Source organism: Falco biarmicus, chromosome 10, assembly GCF_023638135.1.
Source record: "Falco biarmicus isolate bFalBia1 chromosome 10, bFalBia1.pri, whole genome shotgun sequence".
In the NCBI taxonomy this organism is placed as follows: Eukaryota; Metazoa; Chordata; class Aves; order Falconiformes; family Falconidae; genus Falco; species Falco biarmicus.
The window spans coordinates 3,172,025-3,192,435 of NC_079297.1; the positions used below are offsets into that span (position 1 = coordinate 3,172,025).

The window sequence follows — 20,411 nt, forward strand, 5'->3', positions numbered from 1 at the left end:
AATGGAGAAAAATAACTGGCTTGCTGGTGTTGCCTTTTTTTTTTTTTTGTCCCTCGAAGAAATGCACTGGAGTATCAATTCTCATTATGCTACGTGTGCATGAGCACGTGCAATCACAGTGCAGCCCTGTGCTCCAGAGGGCAGCGGACAGGGCGCGTGGGGCCGGTGTGACTGCGCTCACCCAGGCTGCGCCGCTTCGTATGTGGAGCTGGCTTACGTCTGCCCACCTTAGACTGCAGGCAGAAATTACTAGTATTAGCCCACAAATATCATGTAGTACATTCTGACTGTCACCCAGAGGTAGTTTTCCAGTAAAATTTGATGCAAATTACTGATCCCCAGAAAGCAGGATGGTACAGAGTCGCTATCTTTCAGGAGCTGTCAGCAAACCGAGAGTGTGGTGAATGGGATACAGAGGCTAGAAAAAACATTTGGCAGAGTGTATGGGCATGTGTTGTCTGTTCAAGTGTCTACAGCAGAGAAATACTTGTACATCAAGCTTCATGCACACACAGATGCAGATGCCCACCCCACATCCCTTTGGATTTATTTGATTCCAGTAGAAAAAGATGGGTTGGTCTGTCCTCTGAAATGAAGTATTTCACCGGTGTCTAATTGAATTAAAAATGTAAAGACCAAGTTGAAAACTTCTGACCTTTAGAGTCTTACAAGGCTGTTTAGTGTGTCCTACTAAAAGTTTTCAAATGGTGCGCAAACTTTCTTCTGGGGCCCAGCAAGAACTAAGTTAATTTGAAAGTGTCAGATTCACTACTGTAATCTTTTTTATTTTCTTGTACGTTAACTTAGAGGTAAATGAGCCTGGTATTTAGTCAAAAAGATAATCCTCTGATCTAGTTCCTCTGTGAACAAATGTGATGTCTGCATTTTAATAGTAGTTTAATATTGAATTAATACTGAATTTAGTATCAACAAAACACTGATATCAGTGATCTTAACCTAATACAGTGATACAATATTGTCTTTTATATATTTCATTTACTATCTGATTTCATATTAATGACACGTTCTTATCCTAAAGGTCTAAGATGTATTCGATAGTCAATAAAATAAAAGGGAAAAAATACCCTTGTGAAAATTCAGTTTGACTCAGTCATGCTTGACAAGCTCAGAAGCATTTGATTTTTTTTTTGACCTTTTTAGAAACACAATTTTCTGAAGAAATTACTCAATTACTTTTTATAGCAAACAGTAAGAAATTGTGCTGATGACCGTGAACTTGTGTTGCGATTTGATCGAAGTGTCTGATTTTAGATGTGCCAGAGCTCTGTATGATCCCTCAGGCCATCCTCTGTCAGATCGATCACCCACCTGGCTCTGCAGCGAATGGTTAAATACTGAGGCACAGCTTTATTTTGCAAAATCACTTTGTCACGGATAGGCACTAATGCTTTGCTGAGTGTTTATGTCTCTGTTGGTGTAACACAGTCAAGTACTGCCTTGCTCTACCCTTGCAATACTTTGCATCTTTTGTTAGGAAAAGCACCTCATTTCCTACGACTTCAGAACGTGGAGGTTAACGTGGGGCAGAATGCGACGTTCCAGTGCATCGCTGGGGGGAAGTGGTCCCAGCACGACAAACTGTGGCTCCAGGTAATGTGCTGCTTCTGTTGGTTTGGGGCGTTTTTTTGTTTTGGTTTAGTTTTGGTTTGCGCTTTTTTTTTAATGGTGGATTTTTTTTTTTTGTTTGTTTTGTTTGGTTGGTTCGATTTTGGTTTGTTTGCTCTTTCAAGTGAATAAAGTAGGTAGGGGCAGTCTGGGTGGTGGGGCAAAAATCTTTTCATCAGGAACCTATGAGAACTTAAACTGTTTCTAGGTGAGAGTTTAAGATGACAAAGAACAAGATAATGATACAGAAGATGGAAAAAATGGCCAGTGACGTTCAAAATTTTAGTTTCAAATAAATGCCCATGTACCTGTAAGGACTCAGTTGTAAAACAGAAGAGGCAAAACAGGTGAAATAGCCCTTCCCGTCTGCTTTATTAGGCAGTCGTCTTTCCTGTCACCCTCCAAAAATGTCCTCAGCCCAGAGTCAGTGAAAGTGTTAAGAAGGAAACCTACTCTAAGGTCTGAGATTACTACCTGGATGGTGAAAACATGCAAAACCAGTTTGTACCCACTGTATTTCTTCCTCCCAGTTTTCTTTGGCTGCATTGATAGCAGCTTGTACCTTTTAGTCTCTCATGAAAAGGCCAGAAGATTCCCTCTCTTAATGTCTATATTCTCATCCTGCTGGCTGGACTTGAAAGACTGGGTTGTGCTACTCAGGTGGGTGTCGTAACAACCTTAAGGACTCATTTGCTGTTCTAAAGTTAGAAACGGAATATATATCAAACTGAAGATATGGAACGTGTGTTTCCCATTGAAGGACAAAATTATTTCTTCTGCCCTTTGAAGTGCTCTGATACATTCTCTAAAATGGAAATATTTAATGAAAATAGCCTTCGAAACACCCCAAAAACTGATTACTGGAAAACAGCAAAACAGCAGTGTGTTTTCCTTTGAAACTCCCAATAAACTCAACCAATTGAGCAAGTTCAGGTGTTTATCCTGTGGAGACATTGTATTACTAACTAATTCTTTATCTGTTGCTTTTCCAGTTGGGAAGATGTAGTCTGGCATTGATAGGTTTATTGAGGAATGTTGGACATGTAAGGATGTCTCCCTATCCAACCAATTTCTGTAAATTGGTCCAGAATCAAAGTTTTACATCTAAAAATGCCAAGTTTATAAAATTTGTTCATTTGTAGCATTTTCCCAGGTCTACACGAACCATTCAGTTTTATTTTCATATCCTAGCTGGGCCTCTAAATATTCTGTGTAAAATTGCACAGCCAGAGATGTCACTCTCTAGCCTTTTCAGTAAATAAAACACATCAAATGCCCAAGTATGTTTTAAAAATCAAATAGAAGTGAAAACCTAAATATATGTGCAAGGATTTTTAAGCCCTTAAATTTCAGTTCATACAACCCTGTAAATTTTTCAAGGGTATGGCTAGCAGCCCTCTCTTGAAAATGGGTGCTTGTATAAGATCTAGCCTAGTGATGTGAACATGAAGGTCTGAGCAATGTTAAGAAGTATAGCAGAGAATGAATTACATGTGAATGTATGATACCTGTGTCTTCATAACTTGCATTATTTTTGTCTGCCTTTACAGCAGTGGAACGGAAGGGACACAGCATTAATGGTCACTCGAGTGGTCAACCATAGACGTTTTTCTGCTACTGTCAGTGTAGCTGACACCTCTCAACGCAGTATCAGCAAGTACCGATGTGTCATTCGTTCAGATGGTGGCTCTGGAGTTTCGAATTATGCGGAATTAATAGTGAAAGGTAGGTTGCATTAAAACAGCAAGTTTATTCAAGATGGGTATTTCCTCGCAGATGGCAGCTATTTACAAAGCTTGACATCATATTGGACTTTCTTCTTTCATTCATATTGAACTTAAGTAAGGAAAAAATTGTAGAACTGGCATGAATTTCAGTCATTTTCTTAAATGTTTGAACCAAAACTTTGTCTGGATACAGCCCTCTTCATGAGGTTTTGTAGTAATGCGTGATGGCTATGGGTACTTTCACTGTAGTCAGCTAAACAGTTCGGTTGTCAGCTTCATCTGCCTTTCTTTACAATATTTTATAAGGCATAAATAATCTTGTGATGGAGCATTGCATGTCACAAGAGTCTGCTCAGGGCTGCTGGGAGTAAATGACGGGATTGATTCTGCCGATGTCCTGAAGTACGCAGTAGTAACATCAGTAGTTCTTGAAGGATGCTGGGGTTTTAGCCTGTTATTTTCTTTGACTCAAGAGCTGATACTGTGCCTGACACATGCAAGATGTATCTTAATCTTGCCTTCATGAGGCATGCAGTGGAGCGCTATTTACTGCACTGCCTTTTTTTGTGTGCTGGTTGGTTTTTTAAATTATCACTTATTTATTTACCCATTTATTTATTTATTTATTTAAATGTACCCTGATCTGCACTGCAGGGATCCTCACCGACTCCTGTGAAAATGGGGGGCTGCTGTAGACAAGAGATCACTTTTTTCTGCTATACTACAGTCTGCCAACGTACTCTGTCCTTTGATCACTATACTGATGCCTTTACAATGCCTTAAATATAGCGTTGCATGGTGCAGATATTCAGACTATACAGTTTGGGAAGAGAACGCTCCTAGTAGATGCCAAGTGCTTTTAATTCCCTCTCAGTGATCTTGCATCTTGTTCAAATCTGGAGGAATTAATTCATGATTAAAATGGAATTGAGTTGCCAAGAGTAGCATATCTAGTACTGTACCATAGCTAAATAGAGGGAAGGCAATCTTCCAGAGCAACCAAACACCAGAATATGCAAAGTTGAGTAGGTGCCTGATGCTTTCGTGTTTATTGATAGAAGAAAGGAAAAAATAGAAGGATAAGTTATAAACATAAATGGTTGGATGTCCACCAAGAGAGACATTGATAAATTCATTGCTGGATTACTCAGGCAGACAACAAGGTAGAAAAAATTTTAGCAGAGTAATATTGTTTAGGGGAAGGTGCGCTCCTCTGCTCCGTGTTCCTGTTTAGTGAGCAGGTAAGGTCAAGTGCTTCATTTGAGGTTAGTTTGATGCAGCACTGTGAGATGCTGAGATTGCATGGATGAGTGCTTCCAAACAGTCTGACTAATTTTAGTGTGGATAATAGCAAATTTGTAATGCGTGCACACAGGCTGAAATGAAGGCAAATTGGAATTGTTTAATTCTGAAGAGACGTTTATTGAATTGCAATAATGTACTTGGGCATACATTAAATTAGTCTGTAATTGAAGTTTTGCTCAATTGATAGTCCTGCCCCTAAACCCACTAAATCCAAGCTAATACTCTGCTTCTCATGTGCTTTCTCTTGATCAGCTGAACATAAAATCATAAAGGATTTCTTGCAACAAAGCTTAAGGTTTAGAAGTGTATCTGTGTATCTTTTTAATGTAAAGATCTGTTTGCTTCCCTATGCGTAAGATGTTTTATTGTACTATTGAGAAAGGAAAGAGTAATTTATGTTTCTTAATATTGAATTATAGTATTTGGTAGAAGGAGAGAGAGAGGTTTTGCTTTGAAATACATGTACTTCTACACCCTGAATTGGAATAATAGATATCTATTTCAGCAAATAAAATGATCAATGGAATTAGACATGCACCACCTTCTGCTGCCCACCCCTCAAGTCCTCCCCTTGTCTATGTGGACATCTTCACTAAGAACAGTGTATTATTGTAATGCAATTACTGGAAATTTTACACAAAAGATCATAACTTTATTAGTTTCGAAGTATTAAAGTGTATTTAGTGGCAGGGGCTACCTTTGTAGTACTGTGAAAATGCTTTTATGTGGGCAGCTATTTGCTGTATATGCTAATACTTTTCAGAGTTCTGACTCTGTTGCAGGGCTTGTATAAATGACAATACATTTATTCTTCTCTTTGCACTCTAGAATCATAATAGTCAAGCTAAAGAAACCTATCATTTCCATCTGTACACCTTACCATCCTTTGGTGCTCCAGTGGAAATAGCTCTTCTCTCTTTCTTATCTCTCACTGTTGCACATGTAGTAATTTAATACAATTTTGTACAGGGCAGTTTTCAAAAAACCCAGAGATTCTACATCTTGCTATGCTGATCACATATGAATGGAATGCTTGTCTGTAATTTTCTTTTAAGTAAAAACTGTGTGGCGGTTACTCATTTTCTTAAGTGAATGTAGGTTTTGCTTGTGTAAAGATTGTTTAAAATACTGTGGAAATTGGCTGGAATCTTATAATTTAAGGTCTGTATCAATGATAGTGGCCTTGCAGGACACCTGTCATATTATGTGAGGTTGTGAGTAACATCTCTGTGTGTGTATGGAGGTTTGTTTACATCTGTTGGTTTTTTTCCTGATCCCTTTCAGATATTCTGGATGCTTAAATTAATTACTCAATATGTGGTGGGGATCCATGGAGAGCTGATAAAGAAGGAATATTACAGCATCTGTAACCTATTTTTCACGAGCCAATTTTTCTGAGATTTTGACTCTCCAGGAAGTCCATCAAAATTATGTTGTTGCTACCTGATGCAAATTCTCTTAAGGCTCGTACATTTTCTTAGAGGGGGTCTGTTCTGATACTGCCGGGGTAGGAGAACTTAACAAAGCCCCTCTAAGGACCTCCAAGGGTATGTTCTAGTTCTCTTCAGTTTTCTCTTAGTTGATTTTCAAAGTAGTTCCTTAGTCAACACAGATGAAAACCAGTCTGTCTCTTAACTGAGTGGCTTTCTGTCATCCTTGTAATATTTGGGACAGCTTGCCTTTTATCAGTCACTCTTTTCTTGAGGTTTTTAGATGCGAGAAGCCAATGCCTTTGGTGATCGGGGGAGAGGTGATTTCTTTTTTTGGAGTTGCTTACTGTTTTTCTTTAGGTCTTTTCTGGTGTGACGCTTGTGTCACTAATTGCACCATCTATTTATTAATTCACCAGGTACGCAGTGGAAACTGCTCTAGGGATCTGAGTCTTTTCCTAGTAAGTAGACCCTGGAATTTTTAAAAAAAACACAACAACAAACAAACAAAACCAACCACAACAAAAAAACCAAAACCACAAAACAAAAAACCAAACCAAACCCAAACCAAAAACCCCACAAAAAAGCACAACAACCCCCCCATCAAGTTATCAAGTAGAGATACTTAAGTGTGAAAAGCATGCTGAATAATTAGACATTTAAATCTATGTATTTAAGCTTCTCCCATATTAAATATGCTGTGCAAATTCCAGATTCACAATTATAAGGCAGACTCATCAAAATACAGGTATTTTGACTATCTCAGTATTTATTATTGAAGCTGTGTCCAGAATAGTTTCAGGTAATTATTAAACAGCAAGAAGTCCTCTTAGTAGAAAGAGCTTTCTGGAACTTTAAAGTAGTAAGATACAACACCAGCTCCGTTCTACAGCTGGGCCTGATCTTGCACTGGAGCTGGCCCTAGAAATGCCACCATCAGGCCCTTGGTAGGTTGCCTTGAATAAAACAAGTGCAGTGCAGGTATGAGAGTGTGTAACAGGGTGTTCCATGTGTGCTCTAGGGTACAGCTTGTTCCTCGGATGAAAATATAATTGCCTTCAATGTAATTGTTCAGGATGCTCACAAACTCTAAAGTCTTTCACTTCAGATAAAGCAATTACTAAGAGAAGTGGTGGGTCTGAAAAAGATTCTTTAAAATTTTTGTTTGTTGATTTGTTGGTTTTTTTAAAAATATATTTTCATGCCTCTTGCATAGAAAGTTCTGTACCCCAGGATATTAATGCCAAATGTACTCATTAAAACTAACATAATATTCTTGGTATCACGGGGTGATTTAACTACTGTTTCTATGGTGGTACTCAAGTCCATCCCCATGTTTCAGTCGGGAGGCTGGGGGAGTTGGTATGAAGATTAGACAGTGTGCTGCAAGGATCCTCGTGTGCTGTCAGGATGGCTGGAAGACCAAGTCCATTCCCTCCTTTGGAAGCATTTAGGAGATAAGCTCAGCTGTGGTATATGTGTGGTTTAGATTTTACTGTTAAAAAAAGTATTTTGTCTCGTATGCATTCATAAGTTCAGATAGGAATTTTCATGCCTTCCAGCTACTTATCAGACTCATCCAGATTGCAGAAGTTGCTGGGTAGGTTTGAATTCATCTGCCTGTGTAATGTACGTTAATCAGGGTCCTCGAAGTTATCACCTTGTGAACAAGAGAAAGTCTCTCGCTGGTGCTGCCAGCAGTATCCGTAGAGCTGTGATAATGAGGGTCGCCCTCAGGCTGTGTGCTATCTCTTTCTCTATTTTTTCCAGTTTACACAAGTAGATTCAGTCTGCAGAATTTGCATGTAGCATACCATGAGAGGCATAGATTTGATAAAGCATGTAATGATGTTGCTCTTTTGAACATGAAGCTGGCACAGAATGGGTTTTGTGTGTGTGTGTGCATGCAAACCATTTCTGAAGGTTATGCTGCCTTTGAAATTACTGCACAGGGGTGAATGGCTTCATGATCGTAGGGTGCCTGAAAAAGCCACTTACATGCCTTTATTTCTTTGTAGTCACAGTGGTGTAAGGAATGTAATACTCCTTCCTTGGTGTTCGCATCTGGCTGGTAATTACTTGAACTTGTCATAGCTCTGTTTAATCGTCTTGTTTGGTGTAGTCCAATAGCAGTTGCTTTAACTCCGTTTTAATCATTAAGTGGATGTGTGGTGAGAAGAGGGGAGGCAAAGAGATTACAGACTGTCACCGAGAGCTTTAACTCCACTTTCTCTTTCAGCCCAACTCATTATGTCTGTGAAGTGCATGGGAGAGGTGTGAAGGCAAAGCCATTGTTTCATAGAAATTAGGAGTTAGTGTGAATGATTTGTGTCCTTTCAAAAGGAAACATTTCCTTCTCCTTATGTATAACCTCCAAATTGGAACTTGGAAATGAAGCCATTTCCTTGAGAACTGATTAATGTATGCATTATATACAGGATCCAATTTTTAGAATTGCACTGAGTGCTATGTGGACTTGCAATCATGTTTCAGCATGCATATTCCTTCTTTCTTACTTTATATTAGTCAACAGGGTATAAATTATAATAAGTGTATCCAGAAAGAATATAAAGCTAGAGCTGGGTTACAAGGAAGGTTCGTAAACTAATGGTGTATTGACAATTCAGTCAATATTTTCCCCCATTTTTTAATATCTCTTTCTTCATCAGCCTTTCTGTTTCTGTGTAAAACAATCAGGGATTGCTGTCTTAAACTTTGTCCTGTTTGTAGCCACCTGGGAAATGATAACGGCTTTCCTATTACACCTCTGAGTTAGGTTTCAGGAATTTCTTGGAGGATGATTGGCGTGTGGTGTTTGTGGGGTTTTGTCTTCGGGTTTTTGTTTGCTTTTTTTTTCCCAAGGCAAATATAAGTCCAAAAGTTCTGGCCTTATTCTGACTGAAATTTTACCTGAGACAGGTACAGGGGTAGGCATGGGATGAACTTGCTTGGATTTGTTTGTAAGGTATATATTTCCAAGTATGATGTAGCTGTTCATGTGTAAAGGTCTTGATTAAATACAAGATATAAATGCAATAATAAATGGAGAAAGAATAAGGAATAATCTTTTTGAAGCAGAAGGAGTTTGAGTGGTTACAATCCTGTTAAATGCTTTTAATTCAAGAGAAGTCTCTTGAGGTATCATCTGTTGCCATACTTGGATGTTGGTGAACAGTCTGGTATGACTTAGGCGTACTTGGACACTTGCGAGAGAATAGTTGGCTATGAGCTGTTATACTTTTCAGAACAAAATATTAACTTCTGTCACAGCAGAAAAAAACAACCTAACAAAGTAGTGCTTTGCTTCATATGAAATGCAGGCAAGATGCATCAGATTTCTTAGTATGAAAGGGTGATCAGTGATATGAGATTCTCAAAGAATAAAGCAGCAAAACAAAGTGTATTTACCATAGTGAGGCCCATAGATCCCATCTGTATAGGAGAACCAAATTAATTTTCAGTGAAGGAAATAGACTTTCTGTATATGCAAATGCTTCAGACCATGTGATTATTGGAACTTGTGAAAATTCTGCAGTGCTAGACACAGTGTAAGAAGCATTCCTGCTGTTCTGTTTCAGAAATGCAGTAGTAATTGCAGCTAATAGGCTTTCTGCAAAGGTATTGTATTTGTTGTAGGGCCGGTGAAGCAAGAAGCTCAAAGTCACCTGTGGAAAGGACAACTTATATCCTGAGCAAGGTACTAATGAACTCCCCAGCCATCTTTGCCTTGCTTTAAGCTTTGCTCTTTGTTGGCAGCCTACTGTAAATCTGCTGAGTGCGTGGTTGGGTTTCTTAGGATGTGTGAAATGTGCACCCAGCTTTTATTTTTATTGTTTTAACAACATTTTCAAAGCTAGATATAAACCAGTTGAAAGCAATTTGCTGGTTCCTTACCTTACGTTGATTTATTTTACTTGGCTTTTTTTCCCTTTGTACATCTTGAACCAGCTTTTTTGATTGCGTTGGGGTCTTATCCTTTCTTAAGCAATCTCTCTTGTACTCAGCCTTCTTACAGACTTGCAGGTCTGTGTGTTAGACACACCCTTCTGCCTCCTTTTCTTTCAGCAGAATGCTGCATACGCTGCGACCGATGGACTCTGTGGGTAGTTGTTAATCTGCTCTGCTGGATTTGGAGGTTGGCATTTACAAGCTGAAGCTCTAATCCTCAGGTAAAGAAGGTTGCAAGTTTTGGAGGAAAGAATGATGGAGCTTTGTAAACATCGTTGAGTTCAGAGCTAAGGATATTAGCAGTACGGCAGTTCCAGAATTTTTTTTAGCTTGAAAGTTAGGAGATGACAAAAGTCTTTTGAAGTCTGTTGGTGGTGCTGAATGGAGGCCATTCAGCAAGCTTGGGTTAGGTATTCTGGTGAATGGATTTTTTGAAGTTTGCATAGCATTTGCCTCTGAATGATGGAGCTAAACCGCTCTGCTGTCAAAGCCAGTATAGGGCTAAGCTCCAGGGAGAAGCTGGGTGTTGGTTATGTTTGCATTTGCCCTATCTGAATGAAGCGATTAAAGAGCATGTTTCTGCATTAAGGAAAGCACGATCGGTTTGAAGTTAGTTCCCCACTCAACTGTGAGACTGAGGCAAGAAAATAGCCAAAATTGCAGTTATTAATTGACATTTTGCAGTCCTTCTCCATCTCTACCCAGTTGAAGAATGTTTCATTTTTCTGAGCAAATAATTTCCCAGCATCTGTTCTAGCTGTGAGATGATGGAATACACTTCTCATCGAATCACCACCCTAAAATCTGGTGTGTTGTTTTTTAGCTTTCATCTGATGTGTTAATCTTCTGCCATGTTAAATACCACCGCTTGTTCTCCTCTTGTGCTGGGACACTGGTTCAGATCACACCCTCAATGGTACCCCTGTCCAGCTGTGACTTTTAAAGAACACTTAAGAACTAAGAGCAGAAACCTGCTGAGCAGCAGTTAAATAGGGGGACAATTACAGCAAGTCTTGCAACTATTTTAATAATTAGCCTATGAATTCAAGAAGAAAAAAAGCCACATTTCCTGGCTCTCTATGGTCCATACTGCCTGCTGAACAGCTATGCTCAAACACCTTCAAGGTGAACCCTGTAAACCTCTGGCTTGGCTTTTCCACAGACCTCTCCTAGTGTTGCTGGGTTTTTTTAACTTCCTTTTTATTATGAGTGATTTGAATTTGCAGCATTGTGCTCTGCTACGCTGCATAAATATGTAAAAAACCCTCTCTGAAGAAGTTATTCCAGTCCTCTTTCTTCTTTTTATTCTTTATTTTTTTTTTAACCAGGTTTCTCTCCAATGCATCTCTTGCCTGCCTCTCTTTCTCAGCAGGAAACTTTCCATCAGTGCTTGTTTGTATGTGAGGAAGATGCAAATAGCTGCAAGACTTAGGCTATCTCTCTTTGGATCCTATAAATCAGTCTTTGCACATGCTTTACTGTCCTATTTATTAGCCTGCAGCTAATACTGAATTACATGACAGACTACAACTTACAAATTGTTTGTTCCCTCAGCAGGATACAGACACAAATTAAAATGGAGGAGGTCTGGATCGCCTGCTTCCTTATTTTTTTCTTTTTTTTTTCCTTCTTATTATGGCAAATCCTTCTTTTGTTGCTGCTGCTTACAAGTTTTTGACTGACCCTTGTGAATACTGCTGACCATATCATATTGCCTTTTCATCAGCAGTATGGTATTAATCAGTCTTCTGACTCAGATTGCTCACTAAATAGTGATTTGCCAGTATTTCCATTATCTTGAGGCTGAAACTTTAAATAAAAACACATTTGTGCTTGCTTTTACATTGTTTTCTACCATCACCCTTTTACTTAAGCTTACCTCTGTTGCCTACCTTTGCTCCACTTGACAAGTTTTGCAAATCATTTACTTTTGTTTGCCTTGTGTCAGCAATATGGTACTTTCAGGCTGACCTGAAGCTCAGTGTGTTGGGTTTGTTGCCTGTTGGTTAGGCCATTCAGATAATGCGGCAATTGCCCAGTTTCGGGAAAGTGTTATGATTATTGTTGTAGTCACAAACCCATACGGTCTTGAGAACTGGAATCTTGTAGTGAACAAGCATTTTCTATAAATTTCTATATATCTAAATATGAGAAGTTCTAAGCATAATACTTTTCCAGTAATTTCTTTTTTCAGGATTTAAAGTGAGGGATGTTCACTTGATGTCGATGATATGTGTTCAAAGCTCTGAGAGCATCGGTCTTGGTTTTGTAAATGGCCTCTGACAATGGAGTGCTCTGTGTATTTTCTACTGCCTACTGAGAAAGGACAGGACTACCTTAAAAACTATACAGGTCAAATGACACACGTTGAAGGCAGACTAGACTTGACTCCACTATTTAGAACTGAATTACACTCTGACAGTATGTATTGGGTCTGGCTGTGCCCCATAGCAGCCCTGGTAGTGCTGGGCTTGTGGCTGGCAGGGTGGCGATAACACCGCAGTGTTTGGGCTCCTGCTGAGCCACATGGTAATTCAGAAAAATACACTCTTTGTCTGCAAGGTACCACCTTTTCCCCATATGTGTGGTCCTCTCTGAAGCACTGCCAGTTAGATACAATTTAGCATTAGTTAACACTGCGTTTAGTCAAGGAGTCCAAGAAACTCATTCTGTCATAGAATATCCTCAGATCACCATAATTCCTTTTTATGTCGCCGTCTTGGAATGGCAGTATGTTATAGTCTTTGCAGTAGGATTATTGGTATTTCCTGAGCAAAAAGGGAATTTTAGTACTCTTCATTAAAGTTGTGATAGTTTCTGTAGGAACTAGACTATTGTCTCTTCCAAGATTTACTTCCAAAATAGAGCATCTGATTTTTCTGCATGCCTCAGCCCCAGGTGTAGCAGTACTATACTCGTAAGGAAGTTTTATTTTTTTTCATATATCTCTGCTCATTTACAGTTGTAATAACAGAAAGGAAAAATGTTTAATCTAATTTGATCTTTTGCAATATGTAAGCCATAGAATTTACAAGTCATTCTTGCATCACATGCAATACCATATGAATAAAGCAGAATAGTTTTCAGAAGATGTTGATAATGATTAAAAGTTTTTACATTTTAGAATATCTCAACAGCCTTAGGTAAGGTCTTGAAATGCTTAATTATCTTTAGGGCTTATTCCAGTCAAATGTTTCTTGGTTTTGCATCTAACAGATCTTAAATCTTTCTGCTAAATATAACAAGTCTTCAAGTACTGTATGCTTTGTGTTGAGTAGGAACTTGTATCGACCATGGTCTTGGCTTTGTTTGGTTAACTACATGTCTTAAGCATCTTTGCAAGGTCCCTTGTTCTGTTGAAGTACTACTGTCAGTTCTGGGGGAAGTATCTCAAACTAGACTTTCATATATAATTGTGAAACATTCATTTTTGTTTCCAAAATGAATACTTCTCTGTACTATGTTTGTTCTCTTTCTTGCTATCGAATGGGAAACTTTTAAGAACATAGATTTTTATTTTTTCATTTTCCCAATTCTAACACAAACCTCTTCAGCAGTGACAAAGAAAGGAACTATAAACATGTACTGCATGCTTAATAAAAAGCACTTTTTCCTCATGGAATGCTTCAGATTGTCTCATTTGACATGAGTTGGTCATTGCCTACGTGGTGAACTACTGGAATCAATACAGTAACAGATAATACATTTATTAATAAGAAAGTGTACCAGATGCCTCACAGAATGGCTCATGGAGACTTGATGGAAATTGTTGGTTTTCAGTTCAGGTGTGGTAAAACTTCACATTATTTATTTATTTATTTATTTGGTTTTTTTAATAGACAGCCTTTTGGTGTCAGTCACAAAAAGAAGAAAGAAATGTCTTGTAAGCGCCCAAAAGGCATTTCCATGTCTCTGTTGTGGTTTAACTCCAACTGACAACCAAGTACCAGGCAGCTGCTTGCTTGCTACCCCCACCTCCAGGGGGATGGGGAGGAGAATTAGAAAAAAGGTAAAACTTGTGGGTTGAGATGAGAGCAATTTAATAAATAAAATAAAATTTAATAATAATAACAATTATAATGAAAAGGAGAGAGAGAGGAATAAAACTCAAGGGAATGAAAAGACCCCAAGTGATGCACCGTGCAGCTACTCCCCGCTGCTGGCCAACGCCCAGCCAGTCCCCAAGCAGTGACCGGCCCGTCCCAGCCAGCTCCCCCCGTTTCCATCCTGAGCACGATGCTCTGTGCAACGGGACATGCCTCTGGCCAGGCCGGGGCAGCTGTCCTGGCTCTGCTCCCTCCCGCTCCGTGTGCCCCTGCTCGCGGGCAGAGTGTGGGAAACTGAAAACTCCATTTAGAGTACTCAGGACTTAGCAAGAACTAAAACATCAGCGTGTTATTGACATTGTTCTCATCCTAAATCCAGAACACAGCACTGCACCGGCTACTAAGAAGAAGATGAACTCTACCCCATTTGAAACCCAGTCACAGAAAAGCTTTTATAACTGGGACATGCAAGTATTTTTGTGTGTGTACTTGCACCACATTTCTAACGTGGCCTGCACACCACGAGGGCTGAGCTTGTTCCATAGTATCACGATGTGTTCCCTGCCATGCTGGGCTTTGGATATTTTGGGGGAATATGGGGTCTCTTGCCCTTACTATCCCTAGCCTTTGGATCAGTGAATAGTGCCTCAGAAGCCATGTGCTGTTTTATCAACCTTGAACTGGCTAGCAAAAATGTGAGTGAAAGGATAAATGAAGTGATATTGTCTGTGGCCACCTTGCTCCGATAGCTATGAACTCCACCAACGTCATCTTTATTTGTCAGCTCCATAGCATGTTCTATGGATTTCAGTAATTCATCTAGGAGGTAAATTTTCCAGATTTTTAGTTGAATTTTAGCAAATTTTTTTCAGAATTCCTTGTGCTCCTGTATTTTTAACCCCTATAGGAATAAAAAACAGAGTACTTTGTGAGCATTGGCAACTAGTCTGTCATCAGCAACTAGGCGGTTTGGTCAGAATGGAAAATGAAATGCATGTGCTCCTGGAATGAATGAGGCTCAGATCTTTTTTGGTGCTGCCTTTGCTGCAGGAGTATTGTGTGGTAGTTTCAATCTCCAATTTCTCTCAGGGTCTGTGATACTTTTTGTGAGACTTATCACCCATCGTTACACCTCTCATGGTGATCAGCACACCATGCAGTGTACTGGAATTTCTAGCATTTATTGCTGCCTCAAAATGCATTTTGTGAGAAAAGAGAAAGAATTGATCTTTCAGTGTAATACTTTGAGTCTTTCATAGGTAACAACCTAAATCAAGAAGTATGTTTCAAGGCTGAGTTTTAACTGAAAATAAGCAGATACACAGCCCAGGAGAGTTGAAAGATGGAAGGAGTGTTGTGATCTGAAACTTTACGTTGAGGGTCTTAAAACCCTCAAATAATAATAATAATAAAAAAGTATTGAGTGGTGAAGAAAGATTCACCTGGTTTTCCTATGACTTAACAGGTTAGCAGACACTTCTGGTGTGTGTCTGCCTGTTACACCCATGACATTAGATTACTAGCGGTGGTGATAACGCTCTTTGTTGCACTTAATACAGATGAGGTTTAGGCACAAATCCTGATGTTTGCTACAGCCAACGTTTGAGGTGGGAAGAGAGAGGGAGGGTCCTCAGCCAGAGTGATGCCTTCCTGGTTATCACAGATGTTGTAAGGAGATCTGTGTTGACTGAATGGTCCCACTGATGGAGTAAAGATTGTGTGATAACGTTCACCTGTCCAAACCAATACAAGGGGTTGACTAGAGCACAAATATGTTAGAAAGTCTTAATTAAGGTTTACAGTAAGCCTAAAGGGCTTCAGTTGTTAACTAATTAGGGTGACACTGTGATGTGCAAGATAAGGAGATTCTAGCCTTGGCTTAGTCTTGGAAAATTTTGAGTTTATACCAACATTTAAGATGCTGCTTGCTTGCTATAACAGTTAAAGGCTAGACATTTTTTTAAATCTAAAACCTACTGGCGCTTAGCAAAGGCTCTGTTTTTGTCAATTAAGTTTTATTTTTGCTGCTCAAATCTTAGTAGGTTGGCAACCTTAGCTGGTTTGGTTTTTTCTTTCAAGTTTGACTTGAAATTTTCAGATACATAGACCTACAACCTGACCTTAAATATGAGGCTTTTTTCTGTGGCTTGTAATGCTACTTGCTGTTAGTTGAGTAGTTGAGGTAGAACCTCCCTAGCCCTTATAGCTACAAGATAGTCAAATGGAGCGAAACTGGCCGGGGGGGGGGGGGGGGGGGGGGGAAGAACTGAAAGAACTGAACAGATGTATTTACTTGAAAAATACAACTTAGTGCTCGCTATCCAAGCTAGCATATGAATTGGCATATGCACAGCATGGAATGTCTGTGACCTCCCAAAGCATGCAAAACACTCCAGAATATTTTTTTTGCAATGTACTCATATGATTTGCTTAATTCTATAAATTCTAAGCAACCTCAGCACCATCTTTATTCAGTGACAGCTGAACTTACCTTAGGAGCCTGCACCTTGCTCCTGGGCTTTTTGGGGTGGAGGTTGTTCCTGAGTTTTGGCAGAGGATTTTATCTCCTCTTCAAAAGTGCTGCAGCAGTAGTTGAATGGTGGTGATGGATCAGATTTCTCTGAGATGTCAGCAGGGAAAAATAAATAATGTAGAGGCAAATGCATCAACGATGCACTTGCTGCTGACCTGGGTGAGGGCTTCTGCGATGATGCTGCCAGGAAAACATTCTCTGACACAAAGCTTGATCTGAAGATGATATGAGAGCATGAAGAAATAGCCTTCTGATGTTTAATACTGTGCAGCTGGTGAGGTGCTCTAGATGAAAATTATTTCAAGTGACTTCTGTACACTGAATTAGGAACCTCCAATCCTTACTGCATTCACTGGTATATGCTGTACTACCTGCTAATTATTAAAAAAAAATAAAAATGGGGGTGAGGAGAGAGGTTTCTGTCCTAGGTAGAACCATTGTACATCTTTGTGTCAGTTCTTACATTTTTGTATGTACCTGCTACTTCTCTTTCTCATTAGCTGCTCTCTAGAGACAGCAAATCAAGTGACAGGCCATAATGTTATCCACTGAATGACATGTCTCTCCACATCAAAATATTTTGATGCAAGTGAGGTGATAATTTTCCTTATATCAATCAAAATTTTTTCAATAAGATCAAACAGATGGCCCTCTGTTTTCTGCAACATATTTATCCTGTTTCCAATCTGAACAATGAAAAATACAGTAGGTAAGTCTGGTAGAAGTGAATGGAGAAAATAACTAATAATTGGCCAGTAAGACACTTGAGTTGCTAGGGTTACTCCAAAATATTAGAGGCTTATTTACAATTACAGCAGTGCAGTCGCTTGTATGGGCACTGCATTATTGATACCCATTGCTTTATATGTGTTCTTGTAAAAAGCAGAAGAGGAAAGCTAGTTTATTTCAAAATGAGTAATGAGAATATTGTACGTGAAATGTTGTGCTTTTGTATTGTTTTTGTTTCCCCATTAAAACAGAATTGCTTGGGCATTGCTAAGCAGAATTTGGTGTCAGATACATACAACTTACAGTCTCTAATGCTTCTTTCTCTTACCATTTGTTCTTATTGAACAAAGTAATGTTCTAGGCAGTTGTACCACAAATTGAGAGTAAAAAGAAGTTCAGCTTGTTACTGAATGTATGAGATACTGTGTTTATATCCATGGGGAGAAATGAGTCAACTTTTATGATCAAACTATGATTCAGAAGTGCTTTGTGGCAAAATGTATTTGAGTAACAAAAAAATCAAAACAAACACCAAAGCTGTATTATTACAGAGCACAAAAGACTCTTGCTTGCAACACAGCTGTTGATTACCTCCGTGTGTTCTTGTCCCACTGACCATTGCAGACTCCATCATCATTTGCTTATATTAGAAGTTCCTTTTAGGGGAAAAAAGTCACCTATACCTGCCAAATCTGGGCTATGTGGTTACGTGGTATGCAGATTGGCCAGTGGAGTTACCTACTTGTAAAGGAACAGAACACTTAGCTTTTCTGCTGTTTTATCCCCAGGTATTCCTTGGTTGTTATGCAAAAAGGCATGTAATCTTAGAGAGACAGATCATTTTTGTTTGTTTTTAACTGTATTTTTTGATATTTAGCATTCCCTGTCTGGCCTGGGTAGTAGCTCTGATTACAAATACTAAAAAATTGCTTCAGTGTCACAGTAGTATATGCACTGCACAAGAACCTCCTGTGCTTTAAAGGCAAAAGCAATTCTGCATGTACAGTAGTGAATGAAATTGAGCATTTGCTAGACCTTTGTAAATAGATGGAGAGAGGAGACAAACTAAAAGGTGGTAATTCTGGTGGTGTTTGTAATTCTGTGAAGCTTTTGAGCACAAATGTGGTTGCTAGTTGACAATACCAATCTGCCAGAGCTAAGTACCTAAACTTGAGCAGGTCAGATCTTCCTCTCGAGAACTTGAGGCATCTGCTTTTCTCAACTAAGTGACTAAGGCACTTGCTCTCTGAAGCCATTTCATTAGACCATTAAAATGGATGCTCAAAATAGCTGTACTAGGTATTGCTTAATGTGCATATTATTTCTTATTATTTCTAAAGTGGCTGTAGCTGTATACCACAGTAAGTTTAAATTAGTCAATGTAGTTAGGACAGTGGATCCAGTCATCCAGGAGTACAAGCACAGGTACAGATCTTGCTATGCACTGCATCCCATACGTGAAAGCAAGCACTTAACGCAAATCTAAGCCTGTATTTGTTAACATCGTGAAAAAATGAACCCAGGGGACTTAATGTGATATCTCAATAAATGACTGTGATTGGGGCCCTGAGGCTAATGGCATAAAATGTGGCAGTGCATTAGGGTCGCTTACCTGAAATAATACCTCAAACAATTTATATGTTAAATGATTTGTCATATACCTTGGTAGGGTCTGCAGCCTGCTTTTCATTATAGATATTATTGTATTCCTGTTTGGATCCGTCACTTGGAAAGGAAAAAAAAGAAGCACTCAGTAAAACCCCGCTGGGTTCAATTTTCAGGAAAATTAACAAATGCAAACTTAATTAGAGTAATAAAATCATGAAGGATGGGGTGTGGTTAATATTGCATGAAATACAAATCCAGGAAGAAAAGGAAAACAAAATGTTGTAGGGATGTATCCTGACAACTGTGCTGTTCAAATCTTTGCACGTTGCTCTGTGATCCTAGAAGTTAACCCAGCATAGCAGGTGTACACATTGACTTTTTGTTTGAATACGCTCCTAAGACACACACCACATGGATGCACCCCCCGTAATAGTAGGAAAATTTATTTTTTCATTTAGTTATCTCTGGTCCCTTTGCACTGAGGGTTGTTTTGGTATGAGACAGATGGATGTCAGAGGACTTGGTCCGAGTTTCTCAAATTTAATTGACAGTGGTCAACTTCCACCATCTGCAGAAGTGTCAGCCATCCCTAGCTCTGCGCAGGGCTATATATGCACTTAAATCTACCCCTTCCTGCATTCTGTTGCACATCTATCTGAACCAGAGCTTTCTCCATTACTTAGCGTCCTACTATATGTCACCCCTCTTGCCCAGTTCTTCCTGCTTCACTCTGCTTTGCTCGTATTCCTGTATTCTGGCTAGAAAACGGGTCTCTAGCGTGCATTCGAAAATAAATGGATAAGACTTGGAGCTTGGAGTCCTTCATGCCCTTAGGAAGGAATCACTCTGGGTCTTTGTGTAGTCACACTATGAACTGTATGAAAGGAAAAGTAAGTTCCTCTCCTGTCCTCAGCCACAACTCTTGTGAAAGCCAGACATTGTATTTTTACTTGCATCAGTCCTATCTGATGTCCTATGCTGTTTCTGTGGAGTGGGAGAGCTAAAAAGTGATGTTTTCTAGATGAATATTGCTGCTTGTTGAAGTCACTGTATCATCAAGCCACAGGCTCATATTACTGGGCTGAAAGAAAGTTTGAGTTCTTCAGCCTTCCCAAGTGGAAGGCAGGCAGACCGTAGGTACAGTGCCCAGGATATCTTAAGTTCACATCAGTTACAGCCAAGTAGTATTTTACTTAACAATTGAAAAAAGGGATTTCAAATTTAGTCAGCAAAAGCCTTTCCTGTTCTTTAAAGATGGCCTTAGGGAGTGTTGGTTTCACACAGGTTAAAGCTAGTTCATTTTTAATACAGTCAGTTTGAGTGTTGTAACAAGGTTTATTTTAGTGGAAGGCACTTTACTATTGAACGGTTAAAAAGAAACTTGAAACCAGCTTTTTCTCTGTGCATTTTTGGAGGAAAAGAAACTATAGTAAATACCATCACCATCTGTTTTTCATAG

At 39.2% G+C, this 20,411-nt stretch overlaps 1 protein-coding gene across 2 annotated transcripts in view; it reads left to right on the plus strand.

The window, feature by feature from the left end:
* The window catches only part of PTPRT (protein tyrosine phosphatase receptor type T), a 453,474-nt gene that overhangs the window by 186,330 nt on the left and 246,733 nt on the right, over nt 1–20,411 (plus strand). For both annotated transcript variants that reach the window (XM_056354779.1, XM_056354780.1), the window contains exons 5-6: nt 1,496–1,611; nt 3,177–3,351. In XM_056354779.1, the coding sequence (XP_056210754.1) occupies nt 1,496–1,611; nt 3,177–3,351 (291 nt within the window). The remainder of the gene's footprint in view (nt 1–1,495; nt 1,612–3,176; nt 3,352–20,411) is intronic.